Source organism: Mustela erminea, chromosome 4 (genome assembly GCF_009829155.1).
Source record: "Mustela erminea isolate mMusErm1 chromosome 4, mMusErm1.Pri, whole genome shotgun sequence".
NCBI lineage: Eukaryota > Metazoa > Chordata > Mammalia > Carnivora > Mustelidae > Mustela > Mustela erminea.
The window spans coordinates 111,858,587-111,884,647 of record NC_045617.1 but is presented as its reverse complement, the minus strand read 5'-3'; the positions used below and the strand labels follow the sequence as shown (position 1 = coordinate 111,884,647).

General features: G+C 35.9%; 1 protein-coding gene across 7 annotated transcripts in view; it reads right to left on the bottom strand.

Annotated features, from left to right (window-relative positions):
- The window catches only part of COL19A1 (collagen type XIX alpha 1 chain), a 330,919-nt gene that overhangs the window by 116,818 nt on the left and 188,040 nt on the right, over window positions 1-26,061 (bottom strand). For all 7 annotated transcript variants that reach the window (XM_032340380.1, XM_032340381.1, XM_032340382.1 and 4 more), the window contains one exon: window positions 24,033-24,086. In XM_032340380.1, the coding sequence (XP_032196271.1) occupies window positions 24,033-24,086 (54 nt within the window). The remainder of the gene's footprint in view (window positions 1-24,032; window positions 24,087-26,061) is intronic.

The window sequence follows — 26,061 nt, the reverse complement described above, 5'->3', positions numbered from 1 at the left end:
ATTACCACTTTTAAACTCTTCATTTGTTCATCTCTCACTCTTCACTGTGTCTTTGTAGGATATTTCCCCCACTCTCAGGCAGCATATTCCCAGATTCATTCATTCATTTATTCATCCACCCATCCATCCATCCATCTATCCCTCTATCCATTCATTCAACAAACATTTACTGAGCCCCTAATATAGCCAGATCATTCTGGAAATATCTTCAGTCTTGTCCTTTTATTGGTAAACAATAATAGTAATAAATAACCTATGGTCCTCATTCTGTGCCAAATACCATCCTAAGCAATTTACATCTATTTATTCACTGAGTCTTCAAAATATCCTTGTGGCATCTCTGCCATACAGGATGAGGCAACTGAGTGACAAGCAACTTGCCTAAGATCACTTGCTTAGTAGGTAGCAAAGCTGCAGGCAACTTGGCTGTATCATCTCTGATCATGCCATACTTACAGCACATCTGATAACTAAACAAATAAAGATAAGAATTTTGGATAGCAATAAGAATTATTAAAAAAAAGGAGGGTGAAGAATATAAAGTTATATAGGGAGGTATGCAGTTTTAGATAGAAAAATCAGACCCTTGAACCAAGTGAGTCTGTGAGCCATGCAAGGTCTGAGAAAGGGAATCCAGCAGAGGAAACAGCAAAAAATAAGTCTTGAGTATGGATTTTCAAAGAATAGCAAGAAACAGAGGTGGCTAGAGAAGAGCATGTCCATTTGGTGGGGGTAGTGGGCAAGCCAGATTATTCTGGACCTCATAGATTATGATGGAGGTTTTAAGTTCTATTATTTTGATTATGATGGGAAGTTACTAGAAGTTTGTCTTTAAAAAGTCATATAATAAAGGCTGATCTAAGTGCCTAAGTAGATAATAGGCAGGAAAGTAAAACTACTACAAAGTCATCATTTAATACAGGGGCTCAACAGAACTGATTTTAGGTTATCTGACTTGGATTGCTTATGGCAACACTTCCTTCCATTTGTGCAGATAATGAGGTGTTGATTCTCGGGGGCCATATTTGGTCAAATATTATTCTGGTGGTTTTTGTAAAGGTGTTTTTTTGGGGGTAAGATTAACATTTAAATCAATAGACTTCGAATAAGCAGACAGTCCTCCATAGTAGGAAACTTGTCCAATCAGCTAAAGGTCTGAATAGAACAAAGACTGACTGACTACTCCAGCCTCCAGTCTGCCTGCCTACTCCACGGATTTTGAGATTTACTAAACCTCCATAACTGTGCAAGCCAATTCCTTAAGATAATTCTATGTGTACATATCTTGTTGGTTTTGTTTCTCTAGAGAACCCTAATACACATTTCCATTTACATGTACAGATATTTTTTACCTTCCATTAACATTTTATGTTACTGAATATATTATTATTTGATATTTGCCCAACTCATTGTTTTTGATTAGAAAAGAAGATATACAAGGATGTGAGATACATTTTATCATTCACTGTGAACTATGACTTTAAAATAGAGAAAGCTGCATTGTGTAAGTAATCCTGGTAGAGTTATACAAGGATATTAATAATTTAATGAACTCGTACTCAAGGGGGAAAAATGTTCTTGAAACATGTCAGGATGAATTTTCAAGGGAAGGACCTAATTAGCAGTGTCTGAAGCATATGTCATCACATTTAGAAAACAACAACTAGTCCCTGTGGACAGAATGGTATGTTGGATTTTAAAGCTTTAACTACTCTAGTTAATACATATGATTAATGAGCAATATGTCAGTTACTGGCCTAACTCAAGTGAAAGACCTTCCGGGGGGGGGGGGAGATGTTTTAACTAATACAGAGAAATATGCAAATATAGTTTATAATCCCTTTTATATTATGGTCAACCAATAACTTAGAGTCCTTATTGGGAAATGATATCATTGTTTGGATGGCTTTAAAAATATAGGATCAAAGCTACAAAGATGCCCTAAGGTAATGGATGACCAATGTTCAGTCCCAATGACTTAACAAATGAATCCTGAGAGGCTAATAAAAGACCAAAAGCCCTTATTGTTGGATTATGGTGGAGAAACCAACAGCTGGGGAAAAATGTATATATTTAAGTAGTTATGTCATTATCTTTTCCTTATATATAGTATTTTTATCTGATTATTTAAGTAAAACCGTATCAAAGAAATAGGAGTTAAGTCCATTTGAAGGAGAGAACCCATGTAGACAGGGTCTATTTGATAGTGAGATCTCCAGAGTTAAAGAGAAAAATCTAATTGCTTGTGTTTGTGATTCTAAACATAAAATCACGTGGTAATGTTCATAGGTTCATTTAGCTATTTGGGCTCCTGAAGACAGAACCTTAATTTAAATCCTCCAGAAACATCAATAAGTAACTACAAAAGAACTAATGGTGTAAATGATCAAAACTATAGATTTGTTTACTACCTTAATGAGAAAAGAACTGCCAGTGAAAAACACAAATGATTCAGAAAACAAAGTAAACACATAACCTTAGATCAATAATAAGCATTTGTACATTTATTACTTATTACTTACAGTGCTTACTATACAATGATTATTGGAAATTAAAGAGAAAATTAGATACAGATTCTAGCCTTGATGGGTTTATACTCTAGTATGAAAATATTTCTCTTCCCTCTGCATAAGGGTTTTTTTTTCCCCCCACACAAAAATTAAAGTTGCATAAGAGATCCAAGGAAAGAGTATATAATTCACCATTATTTTCAAGATTTGGGAAGTTATGTGAAACTTGGATATAAATGGCTGTGGATTTGGATAGCGTAGCAATCTTTCTATTTTGGCATATTTTACATATGTAGTATACTTGGTTGTCCATGGTCATATTTTATATTATATAGAAAGGTATATATATTCAGTAAAGTTGACTATAGATTCGAACTCATATATTTATAACAAAAATGACTGATCGTTGGCTTAACAACAATGATAGGATGGAAAGCAGTATGCATTGTTTGCAAAGCCAGAGACAAGATCTTTAGTACCTTCCCTTTTATTTATGAGCTAAGCAAACCTGACAAGTCATTTAATCTCTCAGCCTTAGCTGCATCCACCCTACAAGAATAAAAAGATACCTGCCCTCATGGAGATTACAGTCTACTACAGAGACAGATAGTAACAAAGTAAGTAAGTTTTAGTGTGGTCCATGGTGACAGATGCAACCAAAAAGAACACAGGAGAAGGGGTTAGGGAGCATCGTGAAGAAGTCAGAGAAGGCTGTGTTGCAAAGCTGACCTGTGAGCCAAGATCTCAAAGAGGTGAGGGAGCAGCTCAGTGGAAATCTGAGGGAAGTGACAAATACAAGGGCCGGAAGTGGAAATTTCAAGAACTGCAGAAAGCCAGTGAGGCAACTCTGGTGTGAGAGGAGAGAGGAGGTAGAATCTATGGGGCCTGTGGAGCAGAACCCTGCAGGCCACTATAGGGAGTTCAGCTTTTACTCTGAGTAAGAGCCCCAGTTTGTCCTTTGTGAAGTCTGAATATTCATGGAATGAATAAGCCACAGGGATAAAAGGAACAGCACAGGAATGGAGTCGATGGTATTGTAATAGTGTTGTATGGTAACAGAAGGTAGCTCTACGGTGCTGGGTGCTGGGCACAGCATGACCTACAGAGTTGAGGAATCACCATGTTGTACACCCCAACTAATGCAACACTGTGTGTCGACTATACTCAAATTTTAAAAAATCAAGTTAGAATTTTAATTTCATTTAAAGGCGAAGGTCAAATCTATGAATCTTACCTCCTTAGGCAAAATGTTTACATTTGAAAACTTCAGTGCCAACTCTGCCAGTCATCCAACCAATCCTTATCCATGCTCAAAGCAGAAAAGAACTAGGTAGCTGATGATGCATATTACCACGATTTCTGTGGACATATCTTACCCATAAGTCAGCCATGGTGACATGGTAAATGCTAGCACATTCTACATAAGGTTCTGTTTTAGGCCAGTAGGTTGACCACAATACTGAGTTTTAAAGAGAGCATTTGGGATATAGTTTTCCTTCATATTTGCCAAGAATGTAATTGATCCATAAGCTCTACATCTGAATGTGTTCGATTACATCTGAATGTGTTCGATTACCTTCTCCATACCCCCATACAGTTTAACCTCTTGGAAAGCTTGGAACCTTCTGCACTGAAGAATGGGTAGGCATTTATGGAAAACTCTGTTGTTGTAGAGCAGCCATAAAAAATATGTGAGGAGAGCACAGATATATTCCAATAAACTTTATCTGCAATAACAGATGGTGGGTCAGATTGGGCCAAGCATGGTCTGCTGACTCCCAGTCTATTGTTTTCATTGTTCTATCTTCAGTCTATAACAGTACCTGGCAAACAGTAGGTGCTCAATTAATCTTTGTTCTTATTTTGGGACTGAGCTAACAATTAAATTGGAATTACATGTAATTTGTTGAAAAGATACTGGACAAATGAAGAGCTTGCACTAATGAAAAAAAAAATAATGTGATCTCATTTGTTACCATACTTTTAGACAAGGCTCAATACCCAAACTATAGGATTAATTATGTCTCAAAATTTCTTTAGGATCTAGTGATGTTTTTATTTGTATTTCTGTTAATATTGTTGTGGGGGACATAAGATAAAATCCTCTTAAGTACTCTGAAATTATTTTGTTGAGAATTAAAAAAATGCAAATATATAAAAAGAGTAAAGTAACAAATGATTACTTTCCCCACAATATAGAATTAACAACTGGTAATATTTTATAATATTTTCTTCAAGACTTTTCAAAAATAAACAAAATGTTACAGATTAAATGGAAGCATTTTGGACCACCTCTAATCCTGTTTCCCTCACTACTCTGAGGTGTAACTACTCTCATTAGTTTGATGTTATTCTTGAGGTCCATGTATTCTTTAAAAAAAAAACCATGCACAAATATGCGTATATGTATATAGATATTAAAAAATAGTATCATATTTTAAAATTTGCGTAAATTACTTTTTGTATGTACCCTTTAACAATATTTTCGTACTAATTTTGTACTTTATCCTTGTTGGGAGTGTGTATGTGTGTATATGTCTGTGTGTAGATAATCTCTCCAAAGGAAAATATTTCCAAAGTAGCAAAATAGAGAAGTACAAAAAGTACAAGACTATTTACTATAAGGAAAAGTCTAATTGTTTTTTTTTTTTTTCAGGTTTTGTATATTGGGGTCTAATGTTGCTCAAGTCTTTCAGCCAAGAAAAGAACTAATGGCCCAAGGAATTCAGGAATTTAGCACCATTTTATTTTTCTCTGTTTGAAAAACTTCATCCTGTAAAATGTCAGTTCAGTTAGTAACATTTGGTAAGTGCTGTAATGGCATAACTCACTTGCAATATTTCCATTCATGCAGCTAAATTTTAAAACACCTAATTGGGGATCATAAGGACTTCCAGTTACCTAAAACATTAGTAGTGTCTCTAATATCACAATAATGGCAAATATTTTGAAATGGAATTTAAAGTGTCATCTGAGCCAGCTGAAATTAAATCTGGGTCTACTGATCCGAAGTATCAGTTTCTTAGAGCTTTGAAACAGAGTATCTGTGTTCACTAAGCTAGATATATAGTGACCTTAAAAAGGCCTTTTGTCATATTTCATAATATCAAGGACTGGAAAGAGAAAGAATGAAGATCCTTATGAAACATTTGCAGTCCATAAAACATTTCAGAAAGTACTTTGTCAACCTATGCTATAAATAGTTTAGTAGTGATGTGCTGCTGGACTGTACGCGTGTCTCTATGGTGACAAAGAGAAGAACCTTCCAACACTCTTCTATAATACATCTAGAAATACACATGTTTCGGGGAGAGCAAATTTTAGTAAAGTTTATTCAACTAGCACTTTATTAAATGGCAAGGTCCACCAGATGGCACTTCCGAGCTCCCACTGGATAGTGCTAACTGAATTTGATGACCCAGGAGACAGTTAGCTGATAGGGTACTTCTGTGCTAATGAGAAAAAGACACCTTTCCTCCTGGTGGCTGCCGCCAAACAAGGGGGCACACAGTTGACTGCTGGGGCACAGGCCAGATTTCAGTAGCCAAGCACCTGTTGACTAGTTGCACTTTTTCAGGGCAAATGTGTTAGGTGACAACTTCATAAACGTCTCTGGGATGCTAAAAGAACCACTAAATCTTTGCCATGGTTTTAATACTAATGGATTTCACTGTGCTCAAATACTTGGAAATTACTACTATAAGTATGATATCACATTTAGCAGTTAAGGAACACCTGCCATGTGACAGGCCCTATCCCAGCTATGTTCCATATAAGTTTTTTCTAATCATCACTTCAGACTAGGCATTGTTGGTGTCATTCCCACTTCAGAGCTCCGGTTCAGAGAGGAAAGATAGCATTGCCCGGGTCAGAGAATCGGGGCTCCTCCAGAAGTCTGCGTGATTCCAGAACTCATGATCTTGGAGGGTTTGCATTGCTGATGTGATGGAGAGGTTAACACTTTATTAATGAAAATCTCAAGCAACCAGATCTCCACAGAATGTATGAACCAACCCATCAAGTGATGACTGGCCCTCCTTCCACTGGGATGGTGTGTGGGTTGCTTTGGCTACTGCCAAGGCCATTCTCTGGTAGGAGTACTTCACCTACCAGCAAGCATTCATGAGCACAAGTTGTAGGTCAGGGGAGAGAAGGAAAGTTGAGGGTGTCAATAAGGAAATAAATGGATACAGCCTCAGACAGAGAGGGGGCTGGGCAGAGACAAAGAGGCAGAGAAGCTTTTGTACCAGTGTCAGGTACAAAATCAGTGTCATTGGATGTCATGCATTTCCCACCACATTGGTTAAACTCTTTTGAATATTATGTTGTATTCTATTTCTTTTTTGAAAAGTCTTATTAGGAGCTATTAAGCTGATTTCTGGCCTTCTAATGGATCATTGCACACAGTGTGAAAAACATGGCTATTATGGAACCAGAGCTTAGCAATAGATTTGTGTTAGAACTCAACTCTACCAATTTCTTGCTCTGTGACTCTTTAACTTGCTCTTTAAGTTCTTTAAGCCTCAGTGTCCTTTTCTGAAAAATGGAGATAATAATCCTTAACAGAGATGGATGTTGTAACCAGGATAATAATATAGAATATACCATTATTTATATTGTATATATAATATTATATAAATATAATATAACTATATAATTATAATATTACAAATATTATAGAAATATATTTATATTAAATATATTTAATATAAATATAATATTATGTTATATTTATATTGTTATAATATTACATATATAGAGATTATATGATATGATTGGTATAATCAAGCACCAACAACTGATGAGATGGTCCAGAATTCTCAGTTTTGTGACCAAGTCAGCTTTATCCATGCTAAAATTAGGCACGTTCATTTTACCTAAAGAAAACCAGTCAGCATGAACCTAAGCACAGCTACCAAGTTAGTTATCCTATAGATCTTTACCTGGATACTTTTAACCATATCTTGTTTGCCTCTCCATGCACCCAAATGCAATACATAATTGCCTTTTTTTGGGCTCTAGAGGTTTTAACTCCTTTGTATAAGATGAATCCTCAGATCTTACAAAGGTAAGTCAGACTATTGTTCACATTTTACCCATTCATTTCCTTTTATCTTCTTCGCAAGGAGAAAACCAAAGGAGTGAGAAAGGAGAGTCCTCCCTCCTCTTAGGATACTTTCCTAGAAATTCTATTTACAAAATAACTTTTAGCTCCTCTGCTTGTCTTGACCTGTAGTTAGATTCCAAATAAGCTAACATAGGTAGCCAGGAATAAAGCAGAGCAGACAGTAAAATACATTAACCTGGCTGAGTGCACATTTCTCTTAATTATTACAAGGTTGAACTATTTTATATATTTAATTAGCAATTCTTCAATAAAAGGAACTTTTTTGCTGGTGATAAAATGTTTGTTACATTTTTAGCCTAAAGTCAGTGTAACTCACTAAATCAGTGACTAAATCTAACTCTGTGGTGGTGGACTGGTTTTTAACGTTTACAATTTGTTATGGGTTGGTACTTTTATAAAATATAATAACACCAAATTACTAGAGAAAAGTGAAATAAGGACATGTTTACTATTGGATTCAATAGACATAAAATAACACTTTAGTAAATATAATCTAACAAACTTAACAGAGGGAAAAAGAAAATAATTTATAAAACTGTACATACTGTTGCAAGTGTATATATGCTGATTTATGCTTGGAACTTTTAGTTCTTTGCAATTATGATGAAACAAAAGTTCTGAGTGAGATAGTGATCCCCATACTAAGTGCCTATAAACACTCTTTCAGACAAATGAACCTATCAATGAAACTATCATTGAAAGTTTTAGTATAGAAACTTTATACTAGGGGCACCTGGATGGCTCAGTCAGTTGAACGTCTCACTCTTAATTTCAGTTCAGGTCATAATCTCAGAGTCCTGCATTGGGCTCTGTGCTGGGCATGGGGTTGGCTTGAGATTCACTCTTTCCTCTCCCTCTGCCCCTCCCCGCTAATAAAACCCCTTTATATTAAAGCTTCTTGTTTGTTAACATTTAACCTAAGTTGAATTGACAATGCTACTTGTAGGGCATAACTTATCTGCAGTGCTTCATTGTTTGGATATACTGATATTCAGTACAGAAGTCAGTTTAACAGTGGTATGTTAATAAGAAGGAAATAAAAGATTCCAAACTTGCTTTAGCAAACTCAGGAGAATAATCTTTATAATTTTTATTAAAAAATGAAGTGGTGCTGTTTTTTAAAAAATTCATCTTTAATCTTTCATCAGTAGCCAGTTCCAACAATCTACCCTATCCATTTACATTTAATTTACATTATTTTTCAATGAAAGAAATGAATATGGCATCCTGGAATTCTTTTATTTTTATTTTTATATTTTTATTTATTTGAGAGAGAAAGAGAGAGAGAGCACGAGAGTGGGGTGGGAAGGGGTGGGCGGGGGGAATCTTCAAGCAGACTCCCTTGCTGAACACGAAGCCTGATGTGGGTTCCAGGTCATGACCCATGAGATCATGACCCAAAAAACCCAAACCAACACTCAACTGACTGAGCTACCCAGGTGCCCCAGCATCCTGGAACGGTTATATATGCATCTTCTTTGTTTATGTATGTATTTTCTTCTGATGGAAAATAAAATTCAAAACATTCTATCAAATGTCAAAAATATTTGGTGATAATTTTCACTGATGTAGGAAATTGTCATTTATTTCTTCAAAAACAGTAGTAAAACTATGAGAATATACTGCAATAATCTGTAGAAACTTCAATTTTCCCTCTTCAGTTTTCTTCTGCTGTTGAAAAATACATTGCATTCTTCCTTCTCTTGGAAGGATAGATATTATTAAAAATATTAAAGATGGGTGAATAAGCGAGTCTGTCAAATTGTCCAAATTACATTTTTTTAAAAGGTGAGTAGAAACTGATTTCCTCTTTTTCTCTCACTTACCCTACCTCACAGTTCCTGGTAACCATCATTCTAGTCCTTTTCTATGTGCTCATAGAACACATAGATTTTAGATTTTAGATTTCACATATAAGTCATATCAGACAGTATTTGCCTTTCTCTGTCTGACTTACTGCACTTAGCATAATGTTCTCAAGGTCCATCCATGTTGTCCTAAACAGATTTCCTTCTTTCTCGTGGCTGACTAACATTTCATTGTATATATACACTATGTCTTTACCCATTCATTTGTTGATGGACACTTAGGTTGTTTCCATATCTTGGCAATTGTGAATAATGCAACAATGAGCATGGGAGTGTAGATACCTTTTCGATATACTGTTTTCATTTCCTTTGAATAAGTATGCACAGAAGTGGGATTGCTGGATAAAATGGTAGTTCTGTTTTAAGTTTTTTGAGGAACCTATGGTGGCTGCATCAATACACATTCCCACAAATAGTGCTTTTGAACTTACTTCTGTTCTGTGTATAAATGTTGCTTACACTTTGATGGATTCATTGCTACAGGAGCCAGTCCATCTCTGCAAATGACATGCTATGCTTTAATACTTCACCATCAATGAACTGAACTCACTATATGAATGATCATACTTCCTAATAAAACTAATGCCAATTCTTTTGATCTTTATTTCTTTGAAATTCCTTTCATGGTCAGCAGTTAGTTTATTTCTAATGAAAATATTTGTGTCGGGGTGCTTGGGTGGCTCAGTGGGTTAAGTCTCTGCCTTTGGCTCGGGTCATGATCTTGGGGTCCTAGGATCGAGCCCCCAATTGGGCTCTCTGCTCAGCAGGGAGCCTGCTTCCCCCTCTCTCTCTGCCTGTGTCTCTGCCTTCTTGTGATCTCCCTGTCAAATTAAGAAAAAAAAATTAAAAAAAAAAAAAAGGAAATATGCGTGTAAATAACCCTGTGAAGCTTGTTTTGTCATTAGTTAGTTGGGGTTAAAAATAAATAATATAAATTCTAGTTCCCTAACTTAATTAAAACTCAAAATAATTAAAAATATTTTATAAAAATAAATGATTACATTTTCTCAGGTTTGTTTTTTTTTTTTTTGGTGGATTACAGTTGATGAGTTAACCTTAAAATGTCATATGTTTTGATGTGGCCCTATTGTTCGTGACTTGTAGGTAGCTGCTCTCCACGTGGTTTAACAACACACAACTCATTTATGGCCTATTGGATGAGTCCAATAATCACATGTTTAGAATATACAGCAATATTCAATTGTCATAAAAGTTTCTAAACATGTATTTTCAATTTGTATACTTATCATGGTGCCCTATCACCTTGTCTGAGCACCATACTTGAATAGCATTGTATTACAAAGCACCCACAGTTCATTAACTCCTATCTCTTTTAAGGGGACAAGCCTTTCAATTCTTCTATTCCTTTTAAATGCTTTTGGTTAGGTGAACAGTGTTCTAGGCTTTAAAAGAAAGCAAACACAGAGTTAGTTAGGAGGAAAATGCAGATAAGGTAGAGTCTATTTTCTCTGACCTTGTCCCCTTCTCCTGTTTCTCCATCACATAGCTCTCCTATGGCGGACATGTTGTAGGCCCACCATCCATGACAGTCTCGTTTCATTGGTTGACCCTTCCCCATCTAATTAATCATCTATCTTAGTATTGGTGTAGCTCATTCTAATGTCTCCAGAAAGTGATGCTGCTGACAGAATCAAACTGAGGTTAATTGAGTAAAACAATTCTAAGTCACAGATTATTTTCCAAGAGTACCCTAATTTGATTTTTCAAGGGAAGTCTGTAAGACTCTCAAAATCTGAACATGAACAGTAATAAGATTTGAGCAAGTTTCATAGATTTATCTTTGTAATCGTGTTATTGTTAGAAAATGTGTCTAATTGTTGAAAATAATGTGGCAGAAAAAGAAAGCAAATTGTTTGTTATTAAGAAAGCCCATTTTAGAGTAATTAGATTTGAAATTAAATAGCAAGATAGAAAGAAGGAGTATGGAGGTGGAGCACGAGAGGAGATGATTAGGAATGTTGTTAAATTTTAAGAACAAAAGATTAAAATGAAAGTGTCATCCCACGAAATGCTGTGGGGAATTTACCTATTTCATTCTTTGCTTCAGTTTTTTTATACTAGAAATTATCTAATGAAAGTACATTAGACACACTCAAGTCATGCAATTTTGACAAAATAAAAAAGAAAGGGAATAGTGCACCATTTCAATATTAAATTAGAAGCATAGCTTCTTTTGAATTAGTAATTTTTATGCCATCCCTGTTTTACTTTGAAAAGGTTTTTATCTCTATGGCAACAACTGCAAAGAAATACACCACATTCATTTTCATCAGCTCCCAATGAAAATGATTTTAAGCCCTTAGTAAGTTAGCAGTATAGTCTATAAAAATTTATAACTATAACCCCAAGGATTTATTGATAAAAAGACACAGACAAGACTACTTATATAGTAAATCAGTCCCTTGACATTTCCTAGCTTGGGAATTATCCTTGATTAGCATGTTTCAGAAATTTTGTATCATTTGAGAAAAAAATATTGGCAGTTTATAGAATGTGTATAGGGATATAAAAAGTGAAAAACTGGTGAAAGAAATAAAGATAAGAATTTAATTTTCGCAACATTTTAGTCTGACATCATTTACATTATACCAATAAAATAGTGTTTTCTGAGAAGTTGGAATTGTATTCTAGCAAAATGGCTTCCTAAAGCAAAGTAGATGAATTCAGACAACCGCTGATAATGGAAGGAAGCTCTTGTCAGACACCATGGGTAATTTATAGAGGAAAAGAGGCTCAGATAGAAAGGGTGAAGGAAATGCTTACATCTTCACCAGCTGCTTAAGAATCTAGCAAAACTCTGAAATGACAGTAACAGACATTTCTTCTCCAAATGTCCTGTCCCACGTCCACCTTTTTGGTTTTTTTTTTCCAGTTTGCCTCCAATGTCTCTGTTTCTGTATTTCTCGCTGCTTTTTACTTTACTGAATGAGTTGGGCTTGTTGTTCAGGAAAGAATAAAGAAGTAGCTATAAATTTTACTTGCCTGGAAACCACAGACAATCTTGAGACCAATGTCACTTTTAAACAACAGAAGTTTTATTAAGTCATATCTAAGCTGAAAAAGTCTTTCTGTCTGAGATAAATACGCCCGGTGCCTTGATTCCTACTCTGTCCCCGAAGGGAGCACTCATGCCCCACCTCTCTCCCAAAGCGTCCCCACAGTCCAGGTGCTGACTCATGTGGACACTCGCGCCTTGTCTTTTATTACTGTTTCATATACTGCTTACCGCTGCGATTTGCTATTTGCTGACTTCCTTGCCCCCGTTTGTAAATGTGCTCAATTGCGAAACAAAACAAAATGACAACAAAAAACTTTCCCTTGACCTCTCCGAATGTGATCGTACACCATCTCTCTTTATACCTCGGCTTCTGAAAAGAAAAGTCCAATAGTTGCAAAGAATTTAGAAATAAAGAGTACTGTATCATCTACTTATATTCTAAAAAGATAAATTTCCAACTTTTCTTAGAATTGTTGCATCACATTTATTTATCAATGGCCCTCCTCTCCCCTGAAAATTGAAATATAACATATTGCAAAGCTGAGGTGCTATAAAATTAAACTTGCTTTCAGAATTCTGTGCTACCACCTAAGGCAACTCAAAATAAGAAGTTTTACAAAGTCGAGGTCTTGTATTGTTTATTAGAAACATAATGCTGCCTTTCGAAGCCAGTAGGCCATAAAAATGTTTCATGTTCCAAATGTTTTGCATTTCTGAAAACTTATATGTCTAGATTTCCCAAACTGATTAATAGCTTGTAATTCATTCTTGGCTTTGGCAGCTACCTACGTATACACTCACTGTGTGCCAAATGGATGAATAACTTTGTACTTGACATTTCCAGTGGTAAATGTACCAAATAGCTACTAACGTGTTCAGTGAGATGTTCTGAGTAACGATACTGAGGCAGGAATATTAGCATACTGTCACAGCGGTGGAAAGTACCTTCTCGTTTTCCATTCTCTTTAAGTGTTCCTCTGACTAAGCAGTTAATATTTATAAGATTCTTTCATAGAACACCTGTCGCCAGACTGCATTCAAAGTGCTCCTGGCTTAATCTCTTAACATACCTAGGGCTAAACGGTGATGAAACAGATAAATTTAGATTAGAATCTTGAATGGTTTGCCTGAAGTCACAAGTTAATCCAATCACACAGCTGGAGAAAGAACTGACTCCCACCGCCCCCCTTACCCACTGGCCCGCCCATGCTTGTTCCCCACTGTGGGTGCAGGGTAAGCAGGGCAGGCACACAGAAGGTGCACGCTTTACAATGTGTGGACACTGCAAAAGGACCAACTGTACTTATCTACATTTGTCCCTTTTAATGTGTGGTCTTCAGGAGAAAAATGAGGGGCTTTGGTCAAATTCTCAGTATTTTCCATTTTAAAAACAAGAAAATCTGGGTTTTAGAATGGAACCACCAAACAGACAGTAAGGGGTTCCTATGATACATGATAGCTAAAGAGATGACTAGCCTGAAGGCTTAAAGAACTGCTGAATGCTTCTGGAACTCAGTTTCATTATTTGGGGGACTGGAATGACACTGTTCTTCCCTTTTGACTCTAAAATCTGACAACTGGATGTGCCTGAAATGGGCTCCCAGGCCCCTCCTCTGAGGGAGCTCGGTGCCTGCCTGGGCCTCGGGGACTATGTGTCCCTGGTCCAAAGGGGGCCCGGTAAGAAGATATGCTTCTCCCCCAGCAGAGGCCAGTTCCTGGGTCTATTCACATAAATAAGTAAGCCATCTGAGTCAGCATTCTATTTGAAAAATATGAAAATACTTCTCTTTATTAATCCAAATAACAGAGAGCTGATAAAGCTATTCTGTTACAATACAAATGATGTCATCTGACCCTTTATTTCAATGAGTAAGGACTTCAGCTCCTTGTAGTATAAGGACCCATGTAAGTATTACTGGAATAAACCGCTGGTTACTATCGCTTTTTCTTGTTACAGCCTTCCTAGGGCACTGTGCATCTTCTACTTCAAGGGCACTACAGAGACTCACTAATGAGAGTGAAGTTTACCACACCGGACCACAGGCACGCCGCTATTAACTAGCTGTGATATTTATCGGAGCGGTGGCCTGTTCTCATAAAGTCTCGGCTACATCTCATCTCATCTTTCTTCACCTGATCCTAATTAGACTGAGCTAGAAGTTGCTAGAAGTTGCCTCCAATGTCTTCCTGTTCTTTCCCTTTCCTACCGGTTCGAGTGTGAGGCAACAGTAGAGGACTCTTGTCTTTGCTGCACAACTACTCCTTTGTGAACATTCATTTGACATGAACATGTTATTAGCCTCTCTCCCTTCTTCTTGCCTCACTCTATTGCTTCAATAACTGAATTTGATGCTGCTATGGTGGACACCAAGTTAGAGGAAGCAGGAGCATCTGGGCGGCAGGACACTAGGAGAAAACCGTGAGGTTTTTCAGAAAAATGTTCAGATAAAACAGACTGATGTCATTCCTTGAACTTCCTTTCCGAGTCTCTGAAATTCTGATTCTGTATCTTGAGAAGCATCTAACTGAAAATATTAAAAAATCTCACAAACATTAAATCATGCCTTATTATATGCTGTGATAAGTCACATGCTTAATAATGAATCATATGTTATTGGGACTTCATCAGTTAGGACAAGCAGAGGAAATTAATATGGAAAGTAATGGATGATATACACTTTTGCTCTGGGAAATGTATCATAAAATAAAAGTAAGAAGATTACTATGCTTTATTTACATTCTATACTGATTTCTCACTTAATTTCTGAAATAGGGTATAAAATGATGAAAGCATATAGATGACTTCATATTTACTTATTTATATACACTTATAATACCCAAAGCACATAGAAATGACTGAATAAAGTCAGAATACAAATTGCATGTGAGATATATAATGATACAGACACATAAGGTTTGAAGGCTTTATATTCCCCTAGTAGAAATGGTACTTCATACAAAAGGAACATAAATGCAAAATAAACCATTATATGATTTTTTATGTATACAAATTGTGGTATTTTTTTCTCCCAAAGTGGCTATTTTAACTCAGTAAAAGTTGTCTCAATTATATAATACTGACCTTTTATAAGTGTTAATTTTAATAGTCTTAAGGGTAAATTGGGGATAACTAGGTAATTCCAAATGGTAAATGAGTTTCTAGAAAGACAGCAAATAAAGACAAAGACAGCAGTATCAGGTATCAAAACAATAGTGAAGGCTCCCCAGTCTCCCAGTCTGCTATAGACCTCTGCAAATAGAAGTGCAGGGAGAAATGTAAATTTTATCATTTTTATCCTCTGAGTTTAATGCTTGGTTTTGTACATTCAAGTAAGATGTTGCGAGAAAGTTGCTTCGCCCTTGGAACTTGAATAGGGTACACAATTTCCCAGATACCCATCTAGAAATATCATCCAGGATCAAAGATGGTATTTCTTGGAAACTCTTAAGGTAATCCTTAACGAGAAATCCTTAGAAAATTTCACAGGAAGTAAATGGAAAAAGATGTTCTCTGTATGCTAGGAAGTTTAAAACATGTGCAATAAACACGAGCCATTATTTGTAGAATGCAGAACCTCTAAGATATTATTTATAAGATGTATACTTACAGATTTATATATGGATTGAAGCAAAAAAAAAAAACATGCTTTTTTCCTATATTTATGTTCCACCTGGAACCAGAGTTAAAACTATTATTTAAAAAAACTTGATGGGGGGGGCGCCTGGGTGGCTCAGTTGGTTAGGTCTCTGTCCTCGGCTTGGGTCATGATCTCAGGATCCTGCAATCAAGTACCACAACAGGCTCTTTGCTCAGCTCTCTCTGCTTCTCTACCTCTCTCTCTGTGCACTCTCTCTCTCTCTCAAGTAAATTAATAAAATCTTTAAAAAAAATTGTTGACTTTTCCCTTTCAGCAATACAAATTCTTGGTACAAGGATACACGTAATAGCGTTAGTGAGTGAGCAGAATTATGGATACACTCACTGTGCATTTTAAAGGTCAGTGTCAGTTTTAATAATACATAAAGTTAAAAAGTCTCATCTTCATGTGCAACTAGCCAAATTACTTCCTGAAGCTGAAAATTCATCATTATTCATCCTTTTCTCTATAAGGCTCCCCTTAAAATTCAAGCCAATGTAAAATAATTTAATCCCAGCTACAGACAATTGTTAGTGGTTTCTACCAGGCCCTAAATTCATTTCATTGGAATGATGAGGTCATTCTATGGCTCTGAAATTAGCACTGCGGAATAAGCTATCCTAAAAAAAATTATTTTTTTTTAATCATAAAATTTCTGTTCAACTTCAAAATTACAATCAAGCAAGCAAAAAAAAAAAAAAAATGCAAGAATGAGGTGTTATCTCGGTCCAACCAAACAAATTTGCATTTGGGGCAGTAACTAGCTGACTCACCAACAAAATGTTTTTTTTTTCAAAGACCTAGAGTGATTTCCTTAAAAAGCCCATGGTAGTTTTATGCCAGCCTTAATACCACTCAGACATACACTTAATGTGATGAAAAAGGAAAATTCCAAGGTCACATTAAAATAGTAATTTTTTTATATTTTGGGAAAGTCTATTATGAATAATAGGAAACCTGGTAAGGAATCTATATCTTAGAGGGAATTTTATAAAAATTCCAGTTCTTTTGAGCTATTTCGTATAAACTTCTATGAACATGCTCAGCTGTCTAAAATACTCCACTTTTCACTAAGATACTTTTATGGGCTCCCATCCAGCTCCTGTCCTTACCCCTCCAATAGAGTCCCTATTGCTGTCTCTCCTTCCTCAAAATTCACCCCCTAATTTACACCTTTCTTACAATTTTCCTTTCTAATGTTCTCTCAATTATTCAACTAAATTTGTCTTTCAGCTGGAACCCGTTCCAGCCACCTCTTCCTTTAATCAACATCTTTCCTCTGACTTTATTCCAAATTTTAATCCTGTTCAATCCTCTATACATCCTGAAACACTCTTCTGTTGGCTTCTTGGCTCTTCAGTGTCCTGGTCCCTATTCTGGCCCTTCTCTGACCTCATCATGGGCTGAACATCCTCTTGGCCCCCATGCTGTTCTCCCTTACTTCTCTCTGATATACTCCATCTGTGTCTTAGGGTCAATGCTAAACACAAGTTGAATTTTAAGAATTGCGTTAAGCTATAAAGGATGTGAGACTTAAAACTATGCCAGCCAAATGTTTTACCTATAGAACTTTAAAAAGATAACAAAGTAAAATAAATTATATATACATATACATATGTGTATGTATATGTGTGTGTGTGTGTGTATGTGTGTGTGTGTACGTATTTGACATATATGACAGAATCAAAGAAGAAAATCAGGACATTAAGAAAAAAAACTATAAATCTTAGATACATATTGCCAAAAAACATTGTTGAGGTTAAGAGAAGCTTTTAAGTATGAGAAGCATACTGTAATGTATCTTATTAAATGAACACTTTATAATCCAAGATTTAGCCACTTAGAAGACAGTGAAAAGAATAATCAACTAATATAAATTTGAAACAGAAATTCAGTGTGGTTCTTGGAGAAAAATAGTGTTCTTATTGGGCTTATAGAAAACGGTACACAAAGGGCCAAAGAGAAAAAGGAAAAGAATTTATCATTCAGAATCTGTATGTTTAGTAAAAATAACAATAGTAATATTAACATGTTTCTATAATGTTTGATGTTGTTCAAAGTATGTTTACATGTGACTCTACTTTTTTTTTTTTTTGTGACACTTCTGTTTGAAACTAACCATAATTTTGAGATATTGGTTTAACAGAAGCTATTATCTATTTAACCATTGAGGAAAATGAAGAAATCAATGATTTATTTAAAATTAAATGTTCTGCTTTTGGGGTGGCTCAGTGGTTTAAGCCTCTGCCTTCAGCTCAGGTCATGGTCTCAGGGTCCTGGGATGAACCCTGCCTCAGGCTCTGTGCTCAGCAGGGAACCTGCTTTCCCCACCCCTCTGCCTGCCTCTCTGCCTCCTTGTGATCCCTGTCAAATAAATAAATAAATAAATCTTTTTAAAAAAAATGTTCTGCTTTCATAAAGACATTTATGCCCAGAAGCGAGGTGTATAAGACTTTCCACATATTTTATATGTCATTTCGATTAACTTAATGATAGTCAATCAATTCCTTCTCAGTCAAACACCTGTAATCAAAATATAAGAGTTTTGTGACAAGGTGTCAATAAAAAATAATTTTAAATTAATAGACTTTTCTTTTGTCTCCTATTGCATGCTTTAGTGAAATGGAAAAATTATTGATCTTAGCTTGCAGTATGTGTGTATGCATACACACACATATACATACAAATACATTAATATGTCTAAAAGAGCTGAGTGCTACCTAACTCTTGAGCAGAGAAGAAATGGTGGCAATAAGACGGACCTAACTACAAATATGTAAGAATGCTCATTTCTTAAATTAATTTGCTTCCCTATTCAATAGCTTATGAAGCAGGATATATCATGGATTGTATTTGGAAATAATAATTTGTAAATGTGGATAATGTCAATAATACCTGTTCCAGCTTCTTTCTTCAATAAATATGGCACTTGTGAAAGGAGGTAGTGATAATGACAAGCCATGACTAACAGTATAAAATTCTTTTACAGTCTTTAGTTTCCAACACTGTAACTCTTGATAGAGGATAAAATGAAAGTAATATTATTGAGACTATGCATATTTATAAATGGAGTAAATTTGCATAAAGTAGTGGTTGAACTTTATAATTTGAATACATTCCTCCATAATTATCATGAAGAATACATAAGTTTAATTTATTCTTTAACCCACCTTCCTCTGTAATGCAAGCTTTGAGAGGGTACAATTTCAATTTGAAGCATTATTATTTTTAAAAAGCCTCATTTGAATATTTTTTTCATTTCAGCTAGTCTCTGACAAGGACTCTCATAATTATCTTACAAGCCAAATTAAGAAATGTGGGTGGGAAGGAGGTAGAGTTTAATGTATTTGTACATGATTTAATTATTCATGCCACAAGAACATCAGTGGTAATCAAGATGGCAGCCTTTGCTGGTGTGATGTGAAATTGTCAGTTTCTATTCTGTTCAGGATTTATTAAAGATTTACACGAAGACTTAGAGGATAGGCTTATCAAATTTTAAGGTGACATAAAGCTGGGAGCTGTTTTAGTGGAAAAGCAAACTAATAGAATGATACTAGGGACTAAAGCCCAGAAGACGAAATTTAACAGTGACAGGGATCAGTTCCTTCTCTGTGATTCAAAAAAGGCAACTGTGCAACAGGATGGATGAACATCTGACTTGGCAGAAGTTTTTGTTAAAATAAAAGAAAGAGAACATCAAATTGACTACATGTTATACAAGTCAAAAGTGTGATATCATTGTGCACTTAAAAATTTGTCAAAGAAACTTGTTAAGAGGTAGATTTCATGTCAAATATTCTTACCACACACACACAAACAACTCTGCCATAGGAGGGTTAATTCAGATATAATGCCCTCAATCTAGCCTCACCCACCTAGCTTTACAATTTCCACCTCAAACCACCTACGAAGTATAAGTTTTGGGGAATTGAAACTAAAAATCTGTTTTTTATTATTATGTTTTTCTATTTTGAGAATACAGTTGAATGAAACTGTATATATTTAAGGTATACAACTTGATGATCTGATACACACTGTGAACTATTCATCATGATCAAGCCAATTAGTATACCCATGACCTCATACATAATTACTCTTTTCCCTTTTTTTGTGGTGAAAAAACACTTAAGGTCTACCCTTTAGTAAATTTCAAGTATACAATATTAATTATAATCCCATTGTTGTATATTACATCTCCAGAACTTATTTATCTTGAATATCTAAGTCTTTGTACACTTTGACCAACATCTCCCCATCCTCCTCATCTCAGCCCCTGGTAACCACCATTCTACCCTCTGTTTCTATGAATTTGACATTTTTTTTTTAAAGATTTTATTATTTATTTGACAGAGAGAGATCACAGGCAGGCAGAGAGGCAGGCAGAGAGAGAGGAGGAAGCAGGCTCTCTGCTGAGCAGAGAGCTCGATGCGGGGCTCCATCCCAGGACCCTGAGATCATGACCTGAGCCGAAGGCAGCGGCTTAACCCACTGAGCCACCCAGGTGCCCCTGAATTTGGCATTTTGGGATGTAGACATATAAATGAGAACATGCAGTATTTGTCTTTCTGTGTCTGGTTTCATTCATGAGCATTATGTCCTCCATGTTCATCCACGTTCTCACAAATGGCAGGATTTCCTTCTTTTTTAAGACTGAATAATACTTCATTGTGTGCATTTGTGTGTGTTTGTGGTAATCACATTTACTTTATTGATTCATCTGTCAATGCACATTTAAGTTGTTTGCATATCATGAGAATGCAGATATTTCTTTGAAATGCTCATTTAATTTCCTTTGGGAATATACCCATAAGTGAAATTGCTGGGTCATAAGGTAGTTCTATTGTAATTTTTTGAGAAAGCTCCATACTCTTTTCCACAGTGGCTGCACCAATTTATATTCCCACTAAGAGTGCACCAGGGTTCCCATTTCCTCCTGTCCCCACCAACACTTGTTACCTTTTGTCTTTTTGATAACAGTGATTCTAATAGGTATGAGGTAACATCTCATTATGGCTTTGATTTGCATTCCCTAATGATTAGTGTTGTTTAGTACCATTCCATGTACCTGTTGGCCATTTGTAGGTCTTCTTTTGAGAAATGTCTATTCAGGTTTTTTGCCCATTTTTAAACTGGGTAACTAGGAGTTTGCTATTGAGTTTTTTTACATGAGTTACTTATACATTCTGGATATTAACTAGGAGGAATATTTATACTCAGTTTCCAGGAAAGTAGAGTTATTAGAAGGAAAATGTCCTCTGGATGCAGAACATAAAAATTAATTCAGAAATATGGTCCTAGATGCAATTAGATATCTTGGCTATCATTGGGAGAAAACAGAAGAAGAAGCCTGGAAAATAACTTCACAAGGTCTTTTCATCTGGTCCTCTGCCCACAGAGAGTTAATTGCTTAAGACAGACTCAAAAGCCTTGGGGCACCTGGGTGGCTCAGTTGTGTTTTTTTTTTTAATTAAATTTATTTATTTTCAGCATAACAGTATTCATTATTTTTTCACCATACCCAGTGCTCCATGCAATCCGTGCCCTCTATAATACCCACCACCTGGTACCCCAACCTCCCACCACCCCCGCCACTTCAAACCCCTCAGATTGTTTTTCAGAGTCCATAGTCTCTCATGATTCACCTCCCCTTCCAATTTCCCCCAACTCCCTTCTCTTCTCTAACTCCCCTTGTCCTCCATGCTATTTGTTATGCTCCACAAATAAGTGAAACCATTCAGTTGTTAATTGTCTATTGCTGGCTCAGGTCATAATCCCAAGGTGCTAGGATGAGCCCCACAACCAGCTTCTTGCTCAGTGGGAAGCTTGCTTCTCCCTCCCCGACTCCCCTTGCTTGTGTTCCCTCTCTCCCTCTCTCCTCTCTCTGTCAAATAAATAAGTAAAATCTTAAAAAAAAAAAAAAAAAAAGACTCAAAAGCCTAAAGCTAGATTAGTAATTTTCTATTTTTCTCCCTGACACCACTTAAACTTTGATCAAGTGGATTAATGAACTCCTGAATAAAGGGGCTGGGGAGCCAAATGGGAAACTACAGTTGTACATACAGGCATTGGGAACAGAACTCAGATAGGACTGCTTTATAAATAATTTTAAAGTATCAGCATCGTTCCACTTATTGGCAATGTGTCCTCTCCAAGTTGCTTAAAAACCTCAGTTTCTGAATAAGGATGATAGTATTCCGTATCTCACAGAGCTATTGTGAGAAATAAACAAAATGAAATAATGTGAAGCATTTAGCACATGATAGGAGGCTCATAAATCTTAGCTGTCATTCACAAACTTTTACTTTCCTTTCTTTTTTTTTTTTTTTAAAGATTTTTTATTTATTTGACAGAGAGAGATACAGTGAGAGAGGAAACAACAAACAGGGGGCATGGGAGAGGGAGAAGCAGGCTTCCCACCCAGCAGGGCTCGATCCCAGGACTCTGGGATCACCATCTGAGTAGAAGGCAGATGCTTAACAACTGAGCCATCCAGGTGCCCTCCTTTTACTTTCTTAAGCATCAGAACTTATTAAGCCCTTTTGTATTACTAAACTAGCTATCTGTAATAAAAAGTAAACATAGAATATTTAGTTTTTAATTTTGATTTTTTATTCAAATCAAATCTTAATTGTACTACCAAAAAATTTAAAAAAAAAACAAAGATAAAAGTTGCTGTAGTAGATAAAGTTAGTTTAAAAAATACACAGAAGCACATCAGCTCAATCTTAAGCTCTAATAGAAGTATATTTTCTATAGTACAAGGGCATACTTGCCACATTTTGCTCTGCCCTAAATAACATCACACACGTTCAGTCCCATTCCTGATACCGCCAGAAAGTCCATGAGTACTTTCTAGCATGCTGGGAGTCAGAAATCCATATAAGAGAATTAAGAGAAATGAGATTTTAACCTGATAAAAGATAAACTTTGGTAAAATATACCACTGGTTCCCAAATACTTGAAGGATTTTGATATATTTGAGGCAAAAGACTTATTTGCCAGAGGACAAAACTGGGAATAATAAACAAAAATGACTAAAAAAGAGATTTGGGGTTAATATCGTAGGACAGTAAAAGAGAACATGGGATTTAGAATCAGAAGCCTCATATTCAAGTTCTGGCTCTTCTTTTTATTAGCTCTTTGACTTTAGGCAAATCACCTAAACCCTGAATCATACAATCTTCATCTATCAGATAACAAAAGTTGATAACAATAATCATATGAGCAAGCACATAAAGTGTTTCAAGACATTAAAATGATTTGAAAATAGTAATAACAATAAGCCAAAAGAATGGAGTGACCCACTGCTGTTGAAGTGAAGCTTACCCATTATCACTGCAGGGGCTCCCTTTCCTGGGGAAAGCTAAGACTAACTACTGCAACTACAATTTATTCACTTACTACATATTTTATCTCAAAGGCAGCAAACTGCAGTGAAAGAAGCATTACAAAGCATCACTAATGTCAATAATTTAATTCAACTAAAGACTGTAGTTAATATCCACAATCTTTACAGAATTCATGTACAGGCAGGAACTCCACAAAGATATTCATCAACTTAACTCTGCAAAGATCAGCTTAACTCAAAACCCCAAAATAAGACCAATGTGCCCTAGATCAAATTACGGTTAATTCATTTCGCCTAAACTGCATCTCTACATTTGTGCTGCCAATCTTGAAAGTTCATAGAGAACTTTCTGGATTGTAAAAGCTCTGTCAAAATCTCAACTCAGATTTCAGGCTTTGGATCATTAACCCTCTCCTCATGCCCATCTGGTTGTGTATTTGGGGTTTATTTTCATTAACGTTCAGAAATAAGTAAGCCTTTAGATAGTAATGCCTGCCAGTTGTTCCAAGTTTACTTACCCTTTGACCTTCTTTTCCAGGTGGACCCTGTGGGCCTTGTATCCCCACGGAACCCTGTGGGGGGTGGAAAGGATACTTGTTAATAGACTGTTTCAAGTACATCTGCCTTTTGAAGAATGTTGTGAAAAGTAATACCTACTTTATTGATTAAACAAAACTTTTAGAGTGATCTGAGCTCTTCCATAGTTAAACTCTGTAATATATTGATGATAAATTGTCCCTCTGTGACTGGTTTTTCTTTGGAGCTAACTCCAGAAAAGAAAAAAAAAGTGATTCTGAACCAGGTGTGAGGCCAGTGTTCACTTCCAGACTCCAGACTTCCTTTCTGACTCTCCTATGGTCAGAACTATGTTTTACCAAACTACTATAAATAAGTAGTAACAATATTTGCAAACAAGAAAAAAAAAAAAAAAAAGGAAGATTCTTTCTGTAAATGAACTCTACAAATACAGCCACATTTTTGGTTGAGAGTAGCTCTTCTAAAAACCCACTAAGAAAACACATGATTATGATGTTGGCTTCAATATATGTCTTCTCATAACACTTAATTGTTAATATCATAGACATTATTTAATACTTTCTCACAACAACATTATCAAAAGGCAGGAAAAAAATAAGCATTTTTTTTTCAGATTATAAAAAAGGTCCAGGAAATTCCAGGTGCTGTTAATCTGTAAGTCAAGTCTCCTGATTGTCACAGTTACTTTTATACAGGACTTCTTACTCAAAATGAAACTCAAAATGATGGCATATTTTTTAAAAAAAATTGTCAGTAGTTATTGTCTCTCTGAAAGTTTCTTCTTAGTTCTCCTGATGCTTTCTCCTTCCTTATTCAACATTTTAAACCTGGGTGTTTAGGCTCATTTTCTTCTCAGTCCTCATTCTCTTGCCATGATCTAATATACTGTGGACTTTGAATATTCTAGGCCAGTGATTCTAAGATTTCCAATGTAGGTACCCAACCACCTGCATGAGATACTTACTCCTCTAGGGCATCTGAAACTTAGCACATTAAACACTGACTTAGGACCCTCTCCTCCCAAACTGAATCCTCTTCCAGCATTCTCCAACTCAGTCAATTCACACAATATCCTGTTAGTGCTCATGTCAGAAATTTAGAACTCATCCCCCATACTTTCCGTTCTCAAATCTCTCTTTCACATCCAGTTACCTAGTTTGGTTGGTCCATCTCCAAAGTATATTTGGAACCATCTATTTCTTTTCATTCCTAAGGCTCCAATCATTACTTCTTGCTTGCTCATCTGCTTCCTACTTGAACCAGACACCAACCTCTCGATTCTCCACATCATGCCAAACTGATCTTAAGAAAACCCAGCCTGATCATAATTCTGGACTTCAAGCTATATTACAAAGCTGTAATAATCAAGACAGTAGGATACTAGCCAAAAAAAAAAAAACCAAAAACTAAAAACAAAAAAACAACCACAAAAAAACGGACACTGGTCAATGGAACAGAATAGAGAACCCAGAAATGGACCCTCAACTCTATGGTCAACTAATCTTTGACAAAGCAGGAAAGATTATCCACTGGAAAAAAGAGAGTCTCTTCAACAAACAGTGTTGGGAAAATTGGACAGTCACATGCAGAAGAATGAAACTGGACCTCTTATACCAGACACAAAAATAAATTCAAAATGGATGGAAGACCTCAATGTGAGATAAGAATACATCAAAATCCTACAGAAGAACACAGGCAGCAACCTCTTTGATCTTGGCCACAGCAACAGTTACCAGACATGCCTTCAGAGGCAAAGGAAACAAAAGCAAAAATGAACTATCAGGACTTCATCAAGATAAAAAACTCCTGCACAGCAAAGGAAACAATCAACAAAACTAAAAAGTAAGCTACAGAATGGAAGAAGATATTTGCAAATGACCTATCAGACAAAATGCTGCTACCCAAAATCTATAAAGAACTTATCAAACTCAACACCCAAAACCCAAAAAATCCAGTCAAGAAATGGGTATATGACAGGAATGGACATTTCTCTAAAGAAGAAATACAAAT